This window comes from Meles meles, chromosome 5, assembly GCF_922984935.1.
Source record: "Meles meles chromosome 5, mMelMel3.1 paternal haplotype, whole genome shotgun sequence".
NCBI classification, from domain to species: domain Eukaryota; kingdom Metazoa; phylum Chordata; class Mammalia; order Carnivora; family Mustelidae; genus Meles; species Meles meles.
This window is the reverse complement of record NC_060070.1, coordinates 99,965,651-99,984,069: the sequence shown is the minus strand read 5'-3', so window position 1 is coordinate 99,984,069 and position 18,419 is coordinate 99,965,651. Positions and strand designations below refer to the sequence as shown.

Sequence of the window (18,419 nt, the reverse complement as noted above, 5' to 3'; positions counted from 1 at the left end):
TTAAAAAGTCTCTATTTTACAGCTGTGATTTATGTAACAACATATGAACATACTACTAATTGAATAGAATACTATAGATTTTATGTTTCTGAGGAACAAATGCCTGGCAAGGGAGTTAAGTAAGCTCAAAAGCTGCTTAATCTAATTCTTGAAAAATAAGGAATACTTCCCCATGGTCACATGACATTATACTGATCCAGCACCCGCCCCCCCCGCCCCCCCTCCTCCCCGCTCCACGAAGCTAATCATAGAATATGGAGTCATTCAGGACATTCTTTGATTCCTTGTGCTCTAATACCTTCTATTTCTTTCTTCCTACTTCTGGAAAAGAAAAGGTTAATGTTTTTGTTGATCACCTTGATTCTTAGATCTTGCTTAATATCCTCTCCTGTAGTGCTTGCGTTCAGTTTTTACCTATGTAACTGCTCTTAATGTGTCAGTGTTCAAAGTATGAGGCACCCCCTGCCTCTGTGAAAGCAAAAGTAAAGAAGAGTTCAAATGGAAATTTTGGCCTAGCTTTTCCTTTAATAATCCCCTAACTCTCTTTCCTAGGGATAAAGGCATAGCATCATTAATGGTATCTTTTCAGTCCTTAAAAAAAAAATGAGACAGGAAAATTCCAAGAAGTATTATCCATCTTGTCATCACAGGTTACAGAAGGAAAGTAGAAAAAGATCTAAATGGACCCCAGATTGAGGAATATCAACAATGCTACATGGTTATTAAATTTCATGAATAATAAAGGGCCGCAGTAGCAAGCCAGTATGTGTTTAACAACTACCTTTCTAGGATTTGTAGCATTTGCCCAATTCTGTGGTGATGATATTCTTATATGACCTATTCATGGCTCCCATTGTGCTGTCACCAAACACATTAGGAACAGCTAGTGAGTAGGTGTCATTCAGCTCCACCACAGAACCAGGGGTGTGTGTGTGTGTGGGTGTGTGTGTGCGTGTGTGTGTGTGTGTAGAAGGGAAGATGAGTTTCTTTCTTTCTTTTTTTAAAAAAGATTTTATTTATTTATTTGACAGAGAGAGATCACAAGTAGGCAGAGAGGCAGGCAGAGGGAGAGGGGGAAGCAGGCTCCCTGCTGAGCAGAGAGCCTGAGAGCCTGATGTGGGGCTTGACCTCAGGACCCTGAGGTCATGACCTGAGTTGAAGGCAGAGGCTTAACCCAGTGAGCCACCCAGGCACCCCGGAAGATGAGTTTCTTAATCTAACTCCCTGCCTGATGCATAAAATTGTTTTCCAGTATCCCTGAGACGTAGTTGTTTGCCTTCTGAGGACACAACTCCAATGGTGAAATTCTCATGTTCTGAGGTAGTCCTTCAGCTGGATTCAACAGATCAAGAGGAAGAGATACAATCATGTATAAAGGATTATCTTAGGTAGGACAATAGACACCAATTGCTTCTCTTTATGGATTCAGATATAATAATCAAGAAGTATTGTCCCAAGTGTACTGCCAAAACTATAGACCCCCATCCTTGAGGAGGTGCTCGGTTGACTCTGGCACTTCTTTACAATAAATTATTATTGCTTTACCCAACTCTGAACAAAGATAAACACAGAGAGAGATACCTGCAAAGTCATGGGGGAGTGATGTGTGGGTGTGCCTGTCAGAAACACAAGGATTATTAAAGCATATGTCTTCCTCTCTGCTTACCAGTTCTGTTTTGTACGTGAATTTAAGGATTGTTAGAAATTTGGGGGAAAGACTGAGTGTCGTGGCTTTCTTCCTCTTTTTAGGTGTCTTACTCAAAAGGAGAAGTATTTATAAGTGTTCCTTAACCAATAAGGGGACATAAAAATTATTGATACATAGGAAATTGTACCAGTCGGTGGCCGGTCAGAGGTAGGATCGTGGTTTTCTAACAAGGACTTGTTATGAGCACATGGTATTTTAAAGGTTGTTTGAACAAGGCTGTGCCACAAAAAATTGTTGGCTGTGCTCGAAATTCTGATTCCATCTTCTTTGTGCAGTAAAAGAGGAGAGTGACGACAGCAAGCACTAATATTCTGGAGATGTAACAGCATTTAAAGCTAGTTATTAGGATGCGTTTGGCTTAGGAGATGTGTAATTATAAAGGGTTTATTTCACAATTGTTCTGAATTGAGAGCATTTAGAGCTCAATGCAATGTTTGTCTTAATACACAGAGATATGGACCCTCAGGAAAAGTAAGCTAATGGTAAACACAAACCAGGGAGTTAATATTTGTTCTCACTGGTATTGTTGATTGCCTAACAAATCCTTTGTGGGCAGTATGCATTCAAAAGTTCCACACAGTATATGGGCACTAAATTACATAACCGTTTATGCAGCTGGTATCTTAAATTGATACTTAGGCTAAGAAGTTTTATCAAGTGATAATGTTGTATTTCTGAAGGACAACCTCCCTTAACCCTTAACTAAAAACAAGCTCAATTATAATAAAAAAAAAAAAAAAAAAAAAGGCACTCCCTTGAACAGGGAAAGAAAAGGAAAGGCTTGTGGTCTTTTTGTCTTTTTGATTATCTACAGAGCTCTTGTTGATGCAGAGGGAAGGGTTAACACTTAAAATGGACTGGTTGCCTCCTGATTTCTTGCACATAAAGCCATGAGAAGTTCAGGGAGAGACTTCTTCCCCTAGTAATGAAGCTCTCTGCTGCTAATGGCCCATGCAGACTCCCTTGGCTCCTCCAAATTAGAAATACTTGTGTGCTCCTTTGCTTCATTAACAGTAAAGAGAGGGAGATTGGTGGCTATTTAGGGCACAGGGAAATTGGTGGCTATTTAGGGCAATCGAAAATTGTAGTCATTATGGTTGGTAAATTCTCTTCATGGTGTTTTTCGAGATTTGATGTTCTTTTGGTACTTTTCAGAAGAGCCCACCATTGTCACTGCTGGCAGTTGGCCTAGAAGGAGAAGAGTTGATTTGACTTTGGATTTTTGGGCCCCGGTGATGGTCACCGCATCTTGCCTACGGGGACATGGGTCTTTTACATTTTAATTTTCTTTCCAGAATGCACCTTTTCCACTACCAGCTGTAATGAAGGCCTCTTTGATAACCTCCTTCTCTACTTGGATTGAATTACACAAAATTGGTGCTGCACATGAAGACCTGTAAAATTGCATCCGTCGACATGGGTGGGATGGCTTGATAGGGTCAGGGCAACGCGTGCAGAAGGAAGAGAAAAGGATAATTTAGGATCATAATGTGCTATGGTGGGTCTCTGGTTGATCAGGGGTTAACATCAGATTGCTGGATTCTGCTTGGAAGATGAAGGACTTCAACAGGAACATGAGATAGTCTCAGAGACTAATAGAACTGAATGAATGTTAGCGTTTGGTGGTTTTACAATATATGAAGAGGGGGTCATGTTTATAAGAGCTTTTAGGAACTGAGACATATGGTGTGAAAAAATGGCTCCTTCAATAATTGAAGTCAACAATCCATAGAAACTGAACCCAGGAGAATTTGTACCCTAAAAATTGATTTATAAACTGATAGAAATTTGAGAAATAGTGAAGTCTAGTCAGAATGACCTGGAGGATTCTTGGGGCCACACTGATGAAATTAAGGAGCATTTCTGGAGCTATCTATCCAGTTGATTGTATTGTGACATACTGAGGTAATATTTTCATAGTTTTCAAGATGGCACGTATGATATGTTAGAAGAGTGACAAACAGATCGCTAAGGCAACGTAAGTGACAAAATGTAAGTTGGAGGAGCAAAATGTAAATAGATAGATGGATTTGAACACATCTTTTGGTCTATATTTTAAAGAAATGTGAAAGTGGTTTAATTGAGAGCTCTTTGTAAGGATAACAGAAATAACAGTTCATAAGGAAACTTTAGCATTTTTTTTTTAATTTTAATTTTTTCCTTAGCATTTTTTAAACTAGGGCTCATTAGGAGTGTAGATTGCTTATGTGTGTCCAGGAGAGGTTTTCTGATCTTTATATATAAATGTTGAAGTCTTCATGACAAATATCCTATTGATATGGTGGTTGGCTGTATCAGGCTCTGATAACTTATAATCAAATTGGTTGTCTTCTTCAACTGATAAGTTTATAAGAAATCCCTTGACCCTCATGTGGGTTTTCCAGGTAGACTCCCTGTTGGGGAAAAACATCTCCAAGTATGAGTTTGGAGTGTATTCATCCATTTTGACACTCATTCATTCAACAAATAGTTACAATTACCTGCTATGCAAAAGGCAGCTCTATTTCTTACTGTGAATTTTTAAATGGGAATTTTGATTTATCTATGAGTCTCTCCTGGATTTAGTTCTTGTGATTCATTTTCCAGGGCTCATATATTTCTGTGAAAACTGATAGGATACACTTTCAGGATCTGAAACACTCATTCTCTGAACTTTGAGGAGTCTCACTTTACGTACTGATTGGGGTACCTAACGCTATCAAACCCATTGACCTCTTTGGTATTTCTTGGTTCCAACTTTATCTTTTTTTAACATGTTTGTTTTGCATTTATTTCTCGGAAGGCTAATTTTAAAATTTATCAGTTGGGCCAGATTGTGCTGGATCATCTCCTGGGACTCTGGGATGTGTGGATTTAGTTGGAAGAAAAGGGAGCCATGATGATCGAGGACAAATGGATAGAAAATGCAAGGAAAAAAATTTCTCTTTCTAAAGATTGTCTAAAAATTCAAATGTAAAAATAAGCTCCATAAATGTAATTGTCTTCTGTGTGAGAATGTGGCCTCCCATAACTGGAAGAAGAGACAGGTTGAAATTCCTATAGTGAATTGGAATTTGGAAGAGATGACCTTCATGTCCATCTGACTCTAAGAATATGAGTTTAGGGTTGTTCTTTAGTTCCAGTGTAAATCCTGATACACATATGAAAAACGCAGAAGTATCCTAAGTCCAGTCAGAGAAAGTATCCCATCCCAGGGTTTCTAAAGGTTAAGTTAATGTTGCACCAAGAAATCTGGGAAAAGAATAGGCTTTTTTTTTTCCTTTAATTCCCAAATGACCTGAAGATTTTTTCATTCCTTTCATTTTATTAATTAATGAATGGAAGAAATGCATGTATTCTCACAAGAGGCATGTATCAAATACTGTATTTGTGCCACGAAGGGTTTTGAGTGTGTGTTTATATGACCAAATATCATGGATAAACTGCTAAACATTAAAATAAATAGTACAGAATGGCAAACCTGGCATATCTGAGGTTGCCCCCCCCCCCCTTTTAAGATTTATTTATTTATTTGAGAAAGAGAGAATGTGTGAGTTGGGGGAGGTGCAGAGGGAGAGAATCTCAGCAGACTCCCTACTGAGCACAGAAACCAATTCTGGGCTAGATCTCAGGACCCATGAGATCATGACCTGAGCCAAAGCCCAGAGTCAGATGCTTCACCTCCTGAGCCACCCAGGCACCCCCTGAGGTTTGTGCTTGAATGAGCTGTGGATAGATGTTAACTGGGCTTGGTGTGGTTACTGAATTGTCTCTGAGTTTCATAGTTGTACATGTATGTAAGATGCATACTATTTACCTCTATGTTTTGAAAAAGGAAATGAAAGCTTAAAGGGGGTCGGTAATTTACCCAAATGCATCTACCTCGTGTCCGCAGATACAGATTTCCAGTTTATGCCCATCTGATCATAGTGCCCAAGAATTTCATGCTAAAAAAAAAAAAAGAATTTCATGCTAAAAACCATTTCCTTTTTTATGAAATGCTCTGGATTGTAATTTGGCTTTGGATATGCTCATGCCACACCTCACTTTGAAAACCCAACCTCCTCCTTCCTCTCATTTCCCTCTACTTTGAGAATTTAATTATCTGCCTGCAGCAAAATGCCACAGTTAAAGATTCTCAGGAAAACCAAACCAAAGGGGGAAGGACAGTCATAATGTGTATTGATTTTTTTTTTTTTGTCTTTTATTTTCTGTCCACTTTGACTTTCTTTCAGGGTTTTAGCATGTGGCTAAATCTGTCTGTTCTAGTGAAGTCTTAAAAATCACTTTCTGGGGTGGGTTATGTAATTTGTGGAAATTAATACATTTCAAGTTCTGCCCTATGACATTCACATCGTGCTTTTGTCATTCTCTGCCTCAGTTTCCACATTTGCTAAAATGCACTTCTAGAAATGTGTTCCATAAATGAGGAAATGGGCACCAGCTGCTTGAGAGAGTTCATCCATCCTCTTCCTTCATAGAACAAACATGGTAGGAGAGCCCACTGTGTGCTGTTCCTATGCCAGGGTAGAGGAGACCGGAAGGTACAAAATATTTCTAACTCAAAGATCTCACAATCTATACTAATAAACAAAAATGCTGATACCAGGTGTGGTGGTAGGAGTGAGTGTTGGGTGGGAGAGGATCCAGGTTACCTCTTCATTCTAGGGAAGGCCGCTGAAGCCATTTTTGCCTGTTGATGGTGGGCTTCTGAGAGTCTAGACATATTAGGTTCTTGGTGTCAGTCTTTGCTTCCCATAATACATTTTCTGATGTTGATAAAATTGGTCTATGGCAAAATTCCAGACATGGACATTTCTTTATTAAAATAGTAGTAGATAGTCCTGGCCTGTATGAACTCGTAAGATGGCATTTATCAGTGGTCTCAGATCTGAGGGTCACTACCTTCAACCTACCAGATCAGTGGAATGACAGTGGAATGACAAATGATCCAATGACATCTTACCAACTGGGCTGTTTGACCCACACAGTGATTGCTAAAACCTCTACAGACATACAGAGAAGATGGCCCAAGACATACATGGAAAGAAGAGACCATCTACCATGGATGGCAGAGGAGTGGATTAGATCCAGAATGGACAAATAACTTACCACCCATTTTTTTTTTTCTTTTTAAATCACCTTAGAGCTAATGCTCCAGATGTTTCTTATGATTTAACCATGACTGACAGCAGAAATAAGACAACCACTGTCAATTATGTACATGACACACTGTCTAACCTTTATGGCTGGATGGCTCTGCTCTTGGATCAAGAGACTTACTCACTGCAGTTTGATACCCCTTGGATCAACAGCTCTCTGCAGGTAACCCCAGGAATTAATTCACGGCTATGATCTTTTCCCCAGGAGCTCTTATCTTTCCACCTGTGAAATAGCAATTTTCAGGAATTAGCATCTCCTGGTGCTGATAAAGGAAACTGCCACAACATTTTGGCCCGATGAATGTGTCTGAATATAAGATATGGTGGTTATTTTTATTTTTATTTTTTTAACTTGAAAATTTTAGACTCTGTTTGAATCCTGTCTTGAATAACACAGTGGTTCTGCCTGAAACTTTAATTTATTAATACAATGAAAAATACCTTCTAAGCATTCTATAGACTTACATTATTAGATTGTGGGTTAAGGACCAACTTACCCCTTAGAAAAGTGTTTGTAGCCAGAGAAAATGTCTTAACAAAGCATTTTTACATTGCATACTGCCACCTTGTGGTCAAAGATTAACTTGCAAATAAAGGTCTGGACCTTCATTGGAGTTGGTTGAAGGTGTCAAATGGTTAGGGGCTGTGAAGATAGGAACAGCCATGTGGAAAATGGGTGCACTTTCTGGGGGGGGGGGAGACAAGCTAGTGGATTTCTTCAAGCTTATCTTCTTCCTTTTAAGGTGTTTCTTTCTTCCTTCATATTCTCCTTAAAGTCATGTGAGCGGGTCTTGGGTGTGATATAGTTCACGGAAGAAGCTCCCTTGACCCTCTCAACTACCCTTTTCAGAAAGGAGAGTTCTTTCCTTCCCTTGAGGTTCCCATGAGAATTTGGGGGAATTACATCTGTGGTTGAAGGTGAAGGTATCAGAATGATGACAGTAGAGGTGGAGACCCTAGCGTCTACTTTGGCTCAGTACTCCCCTGCTTTGTGGTGTGGGGCAAGTTACTGAACTTCCATCTGCCTCAGCTTCCTCATCTGTAAAACTGGGGCAGTAATAGTGACAATCACAGGGAGTCTTTGGAGGATGGAATGCTTTGATATGAATAGAACTTGGGCATGTAACCAATGCTCCAACAGTGCTGCTATTACTGTTACAAATGGACGGACCTCCTGTCCTTGCCTGCCTCTTTGAATTATGGGGAAAAATGGAAAAAGAATTTTAGATCTGGCTCTGGCCCTCCTAGCTGCTTGACCTGGGACAAGTCAACTTACTCATCTGGGTTTTTTTCCTCTGTTACTTGAGGTTGTTAAACAAGAGAAACCAATGGAGTCTTTGAGTCCTCACGTTCTATGATTCTGGAGTTCTGGTTATGAATTTATCAGGGAGTGGATTTAGTAAGCCCATTTCCTGCAAGAGGAGTAGTATGGGTGTGAACTGCCATATTTCTAAAGTACTCCGTCTACATTCTTTGTAGCTCTTTTCTGGCAAAAGCTTTCCTTACTCGATGAGAATTATTGTTTTGTTCTCTCACTTCAAGTACTCAGCAACGTTTGGCAGCTTTATTCCTGGGAACTACCTCCTGCTTGTGCACACGGTCCTGTGGCCTTACCCTGACATCCTCGTAAGGTGTGGGAATCAGGTGGGGCGGTCTCTTCCATCTCTGCCATCACCTGGTCGGGACCAAGGTTGTGACTGGTTCTTCAATACCCAGTTGAGGCAACTCACCTATCTGGGTAAGTATAATTGGATGAGAATGTTGAATAGTTGGAAGCCACCATTCACTCTTGAATTCCAAACATTTGTGCTATGAAGCGGTGAGGACCTGAAGGGGAGAGGTGTGTGTTTATGGTTAAATGGTTGGGCTCTGAAATCAGACTGCCTGGGCAGTTGTCCTGAGTTCCTTGTCCCTCTCCCTTGTGCCAGCCATATGTCACCTGAGCCTGATCCACACTGCAGCCCCGCAATTACGAAATTTTAATAGCCCTAGAAAGGAGAATGTGGTAATTCCTTGGTATTGCTGAGTCTTTGCCAAATGGATTGTTTTATATTTTATTTGCACTGAATCGTACCATTCAAATTTTATTTCTGACTTGATCAACCATAAATGTAACCTAAAATTATAAAAACTCAGGATGGACAGAGATCCTGAGACTGTTTTTGCTGCTAGAGCCAAATGCAGCCATTAGGTAAAAACCAAGAGGTGTCACTAACTCTGACTGTTCACTTGATATATATTCTAGAACAAAATTTTAATTTCAAATTGTTCTCCTATTACTTGGCATGTTTGTGAAGAGCCTGTCTTGTCCATTGGTCTGATTTCATTCATGAACTGCAACCTGACTTAAATGGCTGCATGAGCTAAGCTTGGTAAAGGAACATTTGTCACATAAAGAAAAAAAAAATCAAGTCATACAGCTACAGATTGTCTTCCCCTTTGTTATCATTATTTATTGAATTAATAGTAAGTTATACTCTTCATACTATTTACACACATATATGGTAGAAATGCATATCTATATAAATTTGTTTATTTATATATAGATGTACATCTGTAGGTATAGATGTATGATAGATATATGATACAGATGCATTTTTCAGTATACAACATTTTTATTAGGCAGATAGCCTTTATTAATTGAAATCATTCTTTGTATCAGAATGCCCTACTATCTCTGCCTTTAGATAAGAGGAGTTGGAAAAGGACCAGGAAATCAGAGGGTTGGTTGGCTGTTTAATGGACTTGGAGACCCTTGCTCCTTAAGACGATTCCCAGTGCTCCATGTACTGGCTTCCGAGGTCATTTGTGTCTCCGGTATCTGAGTGAATGGGGTAGGTGGGTGGCTCATTCCTGGGCTGGCACAGGGAGGATGTGAGGATTCAGGGGAAACTGAAGTTTGCACTGCTCCTTGATGTGGTGTCCCATGCAGTTGTGTTGGACTGGGTAGATTTGGTTATGATTTTGGATATCCTCTGTGTCAGGTTTACAGCATCACTGGGAAGGCTCATAATGTCATTGTGATAGTGAGGTAGTTGACCCCAGCCATAGAGTTCTAGCTCTCTGCCCTGCATCCTACATATTGATTAGTTTGTTACTTTCACTTAATTATGGTTTTTTTTTTTTTTTTTTGGACCATGTGACTTTATAAATTTGCTACTGGGGTAATTTACATAAAATGCATTTACTCTAAGAAAAGAACATAAGTCAAGGCCTCACAGTCTATGTGGACATAGTCCTGAGATTAAAAAAAAAAAAATGGGGAGAGCTGTGTATACAGAAGTTTCATTTTTATCGTAAGGAGTCTGCTTGACATGTTTCAGGGCCATTGATTTTCCTGCCAGACTTTCAGGGGTGGGGGATGGAGAGACCCTTCTCCTATTGCTGGCTGGCTTTTTGTTCAGAGTGTCGCTTCACTGATAATTGGCTGTGTTTCATTAATTTGTTGACCACTTCTAAGTGGACCATCTTTTTTGTATTGTTTATTTGCAACCTTACCACATCCCCCAGGATAGGAAGTTTCAAACAAAATCACAATTATCTCTGTTTTCTCCATTTGGCTACTTTGTGTGGGATTGAAGATACCTGACTAATCTTAGACCCAGCTGAGAAGGAAAAAAAAAATCAGAACCCAGGCATTCTAGCTCCTGGCTCTGGATCTCCCCACTAGAGTGTGCTGCCCACTAAATAATCACTGATCACTGACCAAATTGGGTGTGTGTGTGAGGGGGATGCTAGGTAGGGTTGTGAGAGAAAACTTCTCACTGATCCCCAGTGACAAAGAAAAAAATCCTGTACCTATAATATGTTTTGAGAGTATTCCTCTTCTCTACCAAGGCAAGTTTTGTCTTTTTTGTTTGTTTGTTTGTTTAGCAAATGTCTTTATGGGATGCAGGTTCTTTTGGAAAGCTCATGGCCAGAGCTTAAAGTTTAGGTTTTAAATCTGTGGCTGGCTGGCTTTTTCACCTGCGGCATGGAATTACAAATGTTCCATGCCTCAATGGCTTCATCTCTACAAGGTTAAGAATACCTACTTATCTCTTGGAACTTTGGTACAAAACCCCAAAATATCTTCAAATGGGATTAGTATGCCCTGTTACTTTATTGCACGGTTTCCCAGTAAATTATTTCTCTAGATCTGTTCGTTTTGCCCCCTCAGAAGATGAACAACGTCACATGCCTTGAACTCAGCATACATGTTCTAACCTTTCCAAAAGGGTCTCCTTCTATTTTCCTTGACTGGATTTCGTAAGATAACCGAGATTCGTGATGACATGACATATATGATAAATGGTTTCCATGACTGAAATGTAATACCACTGAAGCAGTTGTTGCCCATAGAATAAGATCATCTCGCTCATTTAAAAATATCTTTTAAGGAGATTGGTTCAGGTTGCCTTTTGGAAGCCCCTGAGAATTTTGCCTAAGAAGCCACCGGCAGAGCCGACCCCAGCTAAGGACTCCCGTGCTCTCCTCTGACCCAGGAGGAGCAGCGTTTGATGTGAGAAGTGATTACGAGTGCCAGTTCCACCCTCTAACTTTCTACGCCATGCTTGGGAACGGGCAAGACTGCAGGACAAGTGTTCTTTTATATTTTCCGAGTCGGAGTCAAATCCAGCAAGCCCATTTTTCTGTTGACGCAATTCGATTAACTGGTGGCGGCTTCTGCCTCTGCCGTCCCCACTCACTGTCTCTTTCCCTGCTGGGTTTTTTTTTTTTTTTTTTTTTTTTTCCCAGGGATGTTTCAGTTCATGGTTAACTATTTTTATTTTTTAGTTACATTAACGCTATGAAATAATTAGTCAGCTAATTAATCCGGTTTACAAGCTTTGTAGGATTCTTCAGCTGTCAGTCAGGCCCAGGCCTGAGGCCTACATCTAGTCTCAGCTCTCTTGCCCATGTGATTCCCGTTGCCATGGCTACTGGCTACATCTGCTGACACCCCACTCTCTATTTATTGCTTAATTAAGAATTTCACGCTCAGCCCTTATCTGCCTCTAAGAACAAGCGCACACTGTTAAGAAATTCCAAATTTAGGCCCAGGCACAAGGAAAGCCTTTCTTGCAGGCTTGGCTGGATGGAGCCTCTCTAACGATCTTCTCGGCATCCCAGCCGCCACCCTTCAATCAAAAATCATTAAATGGGGCAGAGATAATGAGCATGTAGCATATCAAAAGAAGGATGTTTGCTTGGTCCAAAGGAGGAAAAGCTGCTGGGCCCCATGCGCAGCCCCACTTCAAAGGGAGATGAGACCCCCTCGTCACTGGGGCCTGATAAAGCCTCATTTGTTCTGGGCTTGACTTATGAAAAAGGTCTGGTGTGTCCGGGTCCCGTCTCACAGACGCGGGATCCCCCCACCTCTTGCCTCCACCTCCACCGGCCCCCTCCCTGGACGTCCGCACGCACGCTCGTGTGTCAGCACTCAGGCAGCTGGGTCCCCCAAAGCATCAGGCGGAGCGTATAATCACTGACTCTCCCCTCACAATGGCCACTTGTAGGGGGGTGGCTGGGAGGAGGTCTTCATCACAATAGGAACACAATTATTGCAGCTGCCAGCGAGGGCTCTGCTCCTTCCTGTAGGAAGATAATAGGACTTGCCCAACACAGGAGGAGAAGGTTGGGGGGGGGGGGGTCGGTGACGGGGGTTGATGGGGTGGAGGAAACAATCTTGAGTTGATTATTCATATTCTGACTCTTGGAAGCCCGATGGGGAGCCAGTGGGGTTCCAGCAGCTGCTCGTGCACAGTCCTCCCCTAATAATTGTACATTCTGTCAGGGGTCAACTTACTTTTGACCCTGTCCTTTTATATCGGGAAAAGGCTCTTGAGGGCAAACTGTTGGGCTGTGGCAGGGGGCATTAAACACCCACAGTCCCTTCCCCATGCTTTCTCCCTCACCCAACCAGCAGCCGGTGATAAATTCATGTCAGATGCCGGGCCATTCACGGTTGCCCTCCCGGGTTCACACAGCCCCGCTCGCGCCGCGGAGACGTGGCCAAGGCGGGATATTGTGCGAGGCGGCAGCTGAGCGAACGCCTGCGAGGCGTGGAGGCTCCTGCCCACCACCTTCTTGTGATCCGACTGGGGGAAAAAAAGACGCGTCTAGCCAGGCTGGCCAGTGCCTGTCTCCAAATGGCCCTGTCGCCAAGATAAAGGCAGGCTGTTTGGCAAGAAGCCGGGGCCGTCTTCCATGAGGCCAAGAGGGCCAAGACAGATGGACTTCATTGTCTGCAAGAAGTCAGGTCGCATCACACAGAAGGCCCAGAAAAGATGCTGTTAACCTGGGACATTCTGGAAACAAGGAGTGCTTTCCTGAGTTTGCGGCCAGGAGCTCTCGGGTCCTGCCTGGGGTTTCTCTTTTTCTCCAAAGCGCTCAGGGCATGGAGTCGGGGCAGGCTGCGGCCTCCAGCCTTCTGTCGTTCAGCTGGTCCAGAAGACCCGGTCAGCTACTCGGGAAGGAATTCTGCTAGCATCTGTGCAGGAGAGAGGACTCAACCGGCTGCCTTGAGCATTTGGGGAGGATTTGATAAGCAGAGCAGAATCATAATCCTTCGAAACTCTGCCACCATTCCCATGCTGAGGCCCTCTAAGGCAATCCATAGCATTCTAGTTAATAAATTAATTTACATTCTTATAGAAAACTCATTCCCCAAAGATCCCCAAGGATTTTTGTCAGGAATATAGAGGACTGACTTTGGGGAACTGCGCTAAACTTTATGGCAAAGAGAGAATGGAACAGGAACTGGTGATGGGAAAAAGAATTGTACCTCTTGGTGGCAAGCAATTTCTCTCCCGCAAGGAAAAGGAAGGAAATGAAGAAAGGGAAAGAAGGAAGAAAGGAAAACTTAGAAGTCAGGATCAGATATTTTTTTTAGGAAGCACCCTGCTTAAGGAGGTAATTCTGAGTGATGCCCGCCGCCGACCCTAGTTCACGTGGAGCACAGGGTACCACCAGCCTCAAGACTCAGCCTTTCTGACCCTGGCTCAGTACTTTTTTTTAGTATACTGGTGTTTTGGCTTGCTTAAATCCAAACTTATGTGTCTATCCTTGTAAATCAGTTCTTCTTCCTTCCATTTACGGGAAAAACTTGGGCTTATTGAAGGCTCTGTTCTTCCTAAACTTTAGATATTTGAATACCAGCTTTACCCCTTGTTACCTGCTATGCCTCCTCTTCTATTATTTACCTAAGATGTTTCTTAAATCAATTCCCATGTGTCTTATTTTTAAAACCTAACTTCTTTGTAAGCAATAATATCCATACAATCATGGGTTTAATGAACCTAGTTGCTTTTTCTAAAATACGTTTGCATCCATAGCTATGAAAATAAAACATTCATGCCACTAAAATCATCACCTCTCAGTGTATATGTTGGGAATAAAATGTGGTCTGCAAGGTTTTGGTATAGTTGATGAAAAGAAAGAAGTGTGAGCCCAGGAATCTCTCTCTCTCTCTATTTTAATCTGGGTCTCTTTCCACACTTGCTAAGAACACCTGCCCTCAAGAACAAACCACACTCTCTTTGTTTTTTTGTTTCATGGTTTGTCTTCTCTCTGATTTCTCCCCTTTCAGTTTTCCCTCCCTTGCCCTGTGGTTCTCTGTGCTATTTCTTAGGTTCCACATATGAATGAAACCATATGGTAATTGTCTTTCTCTGCCTGACTTATTTCACTTAGCGTAATGCCCTCCATTTCCACCCATGTCAATGGTGGGTATTCATCCTTTCTGAAAGCTGCATAATATTCCATTAACAAACCACATTCTCGAGAGAAGCTGTAAAATTCCTCAATTTGGGGCTTTTTAAATGTGCCTCCTGGACACACAACAGGAATGCTTGTTCCCCGGCTGCTCCCTTGGAAGTTCTGGTTCTGTCGATCTGCACAGATGCCCCACTTTTCACAGGAAGTGCAAGTGGGACCAACATCCCTGAGTCAGAATTATAGTCGTTACTGTTTTCTGAGTTCATTAAGAAGGTTTAATTGAACTAACTCTCAGGACTGAAGTTAATGTAGGTATATTTGTCAGTGCCTTGAATAAATTCATAATTCTTATACCTCAAAAAAATTTATATCCTTCCACGAATGAATGTTAGTGCGGATACTGGAAGACTCAAAGATGATCACAGGATTTTCATATAGTGCTTCTGTGAAGGACTTTGAAAGGTCCTGTGTTACAAGGGCTCTGTGGCTTCCCCTGCGAAGCTGGAATCGGACAGAAGTATGGTCCTGTGAATCAAGCATTAGCTGCCCAGGGACCGGCTGACAAGTAATTCTCAATGGCTATGTGAAAAAGGCTGATTTCTGGGGAGTGAGATCAAGTTCACTGAATAGGGAGGGAGAAACAGAGCAGGATTGTACAGGTGTGTGAGAAGCAGTAGACATAGAAGATAGGGCAAGCTAAGCTGCAATGCAGAGAGAGAGGACCAAAGCCAACAGCTCATGAAGACAGAGTAGAAACCTGGGTCCAAGACAGACAGAGACTGAGAGAGAAGGTGTGCGGCAGGGAGAGAATGGGAGAAATCTGCAGACACAGATTGCAGTCGCTGTTTCAGATTCCTTCCATGTGTTGCCAATGGCTGATGCACACTGTGTAAATGTGAATTTAATGAGAGGTCTGGATATGTGCTAAACCGTGATGGTGAAGTGCAAATGGGAATATAGGTGAAGAATGAAATAGGAAAGGAGTCGAGATGCCACCTGTTTTTCTTTTCTTTTTATATAGTACTTAATTCTTCCTTCCAAATTGCAAGAGAGAATGGGACCTGTTCAAGGAGAGGATTAATTTTTCTCTTCCCTAGTGCCCTCGTGAGGACCAAACTGGCTAGTTACAATACAAATTTCTGGAAGACACTGGTATCATATTTGGCTGAGTAACTCTTTTTCCTCCTTGGCCCATTTCTTGCTTTTTCCTAGCTCTCTGTGTTTATAGCAACCTTACGTCATATAGCACCCATCAGAATAATTTGACTATAATTGACCCAAAGGCTTCTTTTCTTTTTGAGGACCAACCAGATATTCTTACAGCCTGGGAAGGATCAACTGCAATGAGGCTCCATTTATAAACAAAGTAGATTAACCACTCTCGTATTACAAACACACACTCAGAAATCATAAGCACTGAGAAGACATATGTATAATATCACAGCTCATGTGAGGCTTTTAAACTCTTCCTGAGTCAATACCTTTATGCTCAAGCAATTTTCATCCCTCTTTGTGTTTGTCCAAATTGGAACTGATGCTTAACATTTACACTGTCTTTTATAGAGTCAACACACTTAGCAAACTTTAGCAGATCTGGTTAAGTTGCTTCCAACTCTGAATACTGTGGCCCATTCTGATTAGGTACAGCTGTAAAAAAGAGAAAAAGAGTAAAAGCATATTTCTTGGGTTTTGTGGGCTGGCTGCTAGAATAAAGAGCATGCCGTAATAAAGGTGTAGGTAACGACTAGCATTTCTGTGCCAAGCACTGTGCTAAGCATGTTAGATGGATTATCTCATCTTTTCTTCCCAATCATGCTATGAGGTAGATAGGACAACTACTTCCATTTCTCACAGAAAGGAGGTGAGTTTCAGAAATCATGAAGAACTTGTTGGTTGCCCACATCAAGGAACTGGAAGACTCAGGATTCAAACCCAGGCTCTTGGGCACTAGACTTTGCTTAACATTAATTGACTTCATTCAGCACCTGCACTCTTCCCCCTGACTCTCCATGGCTCCACTCTGAGGGTGTGGAAGTGGTGTGTGGGAAGAACAGCCCTCTGACCCGCCCTCACATCTCAGAACCAGCCTGCAGAGGGCCATGTACAAGTGGTGGTGAAGGAAATAAGACTCTTTCAGTCTTTCCTGCCTTTGGTAACTTTTCTCCATTTCTCGGGATAGCAAAACTACTCCTTTTCTCAGACTGAATGGTATTCTCACACTTGCTTTAATAAAAGGAATAGTAGCTTTCAATGTATGTTTTGGGGAAGAGGCTCTCCAGGAGGTGGAAGACATCTGTGCAAGTGTAGAGGCTGAACAAGATCAGTGGCCATGCCATTCAGAAGCCATTGGTGTAGAGTTACAGATGTGACAGCACCTTGACCAGGAAACCTTGGCTGACCAAGAAAAATGCCTTGGTGAAGTGACTTCCTGAATGGAAGGGCAAGTGGAACAGTCTGTTATGGGGGTTGGATGTGTTGGGGTTAGGCTTTTCAGTCTCTGAGTTAATCATCACCATGATAGCTATAATGCATGAGACATTATAAACTGATGACAGTGGTTTGAAAAAGACTTTGTCACAGGTAATTTTATTTTTTAACTCTCTTTGCTCCAGGGCTCTGTCTTAAGGGCACAGATGTAGTGAAGTCTACCATTACTTGGAAGCTGCTGTTAACAAAGATGATTTATATAAAATCTTTAAATGAACTAATAACCCTTTCCAAATAATTCACAGAATTTTTTTTCTAATTTGCCTTCTTTAGAGTTTGATTCTACTACAATATTTTATTCCTGTCTCATATGGAAGAGGGCTCCATTGCTAGCCTTTTGCATGTTTTTAAATGTGGTCTTTTCAGTTGAGCCCATTTTATTATTTTTTCTTTTGGTTCCTTTAAAAGGGTTATTTCCTGCCTCTATTTGCTCAATTGGTTGAAATTATCAGTTAAGTACTGGGTATTCTGAATAGAGCCCTATAAATTTAGGATTTCTAGATTAGTTCGTGTATAATAAGTGTCTACATGTCTAGCAAGGTCTAGTGTCCTTAAGGTACATGAGACAAGTCCCTCCCTCCAAGATTTAGGGACAGAGTTCATGACTGATGCAATCTGAAATTTATCACATTTGGTGCTTGACAAATATTTGCTAAGTTGAGAGCAAGCTTGGGATAAATATCACCAATATCAGTATGAGCACAAACAGAGAAATTAGGCATCGTAGAAAAAAAAAAAGAGAGATGAGATGCTGGGCTTCTGGCATTATATTTATTTATTTACTTGAGATGGAAAAGTAGATAAAATATGCAACAGGATAGAGAAACAATATAATGAAGCCTCAGAAGTCGTGATAAAGTAGAACACATAGAGAATATGCTGATCATTGAACCTGGTCTCAAAATATGCACAGTGTAAGGGAAAACCACTTTTTATAATGGGAAAAGATTATATGAGAGTAATTATCAAAATAAGAATAGAGGAATAGAGCAGTTCTCATCATGGATCCCTTTGGAGATGATGATGATGATATGTAATAATGTTATTTTATAATATTTAGAAGCTTATCCTTTGTAATTAGAAAAAAAAATGATCCTTGTCTACTCCATCTTGTGATGGAGGAAAAGGTTTAGGTTCCATGGAAAGGCAAATGGAGAACATGAGTTTGACAAGTCCTTAAGGCTACAGCATTGGGCCCTCCAGTGGAGAGAGGTGTTGGCTCACATGACATCTGATAAGGCAGAAAGGTAATTAACCAATAAGAGACAAGGTGTTACTGAAAACTGGAGTTGGCGCACCTGATTACTAATTAATCAGGCGTGAGAGCACCTTGTAGATGCATTCACTATTTAATTATAGCAGCCTCTCTTGGTAAAGGAGCATAT

The 18,419-nt window shown here is 41.4% G+C and overlaps 1 protein-coding gene across 1 annotated transcript in view; it reads left to right on the top strand.

Moving 5' to 3' along the window:
- The window catches only part of LOC123941759 (fibrocystin), a 361,193-nt gene that overhangs the window by 221,021 nt on the left and 121,753 nt on the right, over nt 1–18,419 (top strand). Inside the window, exons 49-50 of the mRNA XM_046005454.1 lie at nt 6,835–7,012; nt 8,392–8,587. Of these exons, the coding sequence (XP_045861410.1) occupies nt 6,835–7,012; nt 8,392–8,587 (374 nt within the window). The remainder of the gene's footprint in view (nt 1–6,834; nt 7,013–8,391; nt 8,588–18,419) is intronic.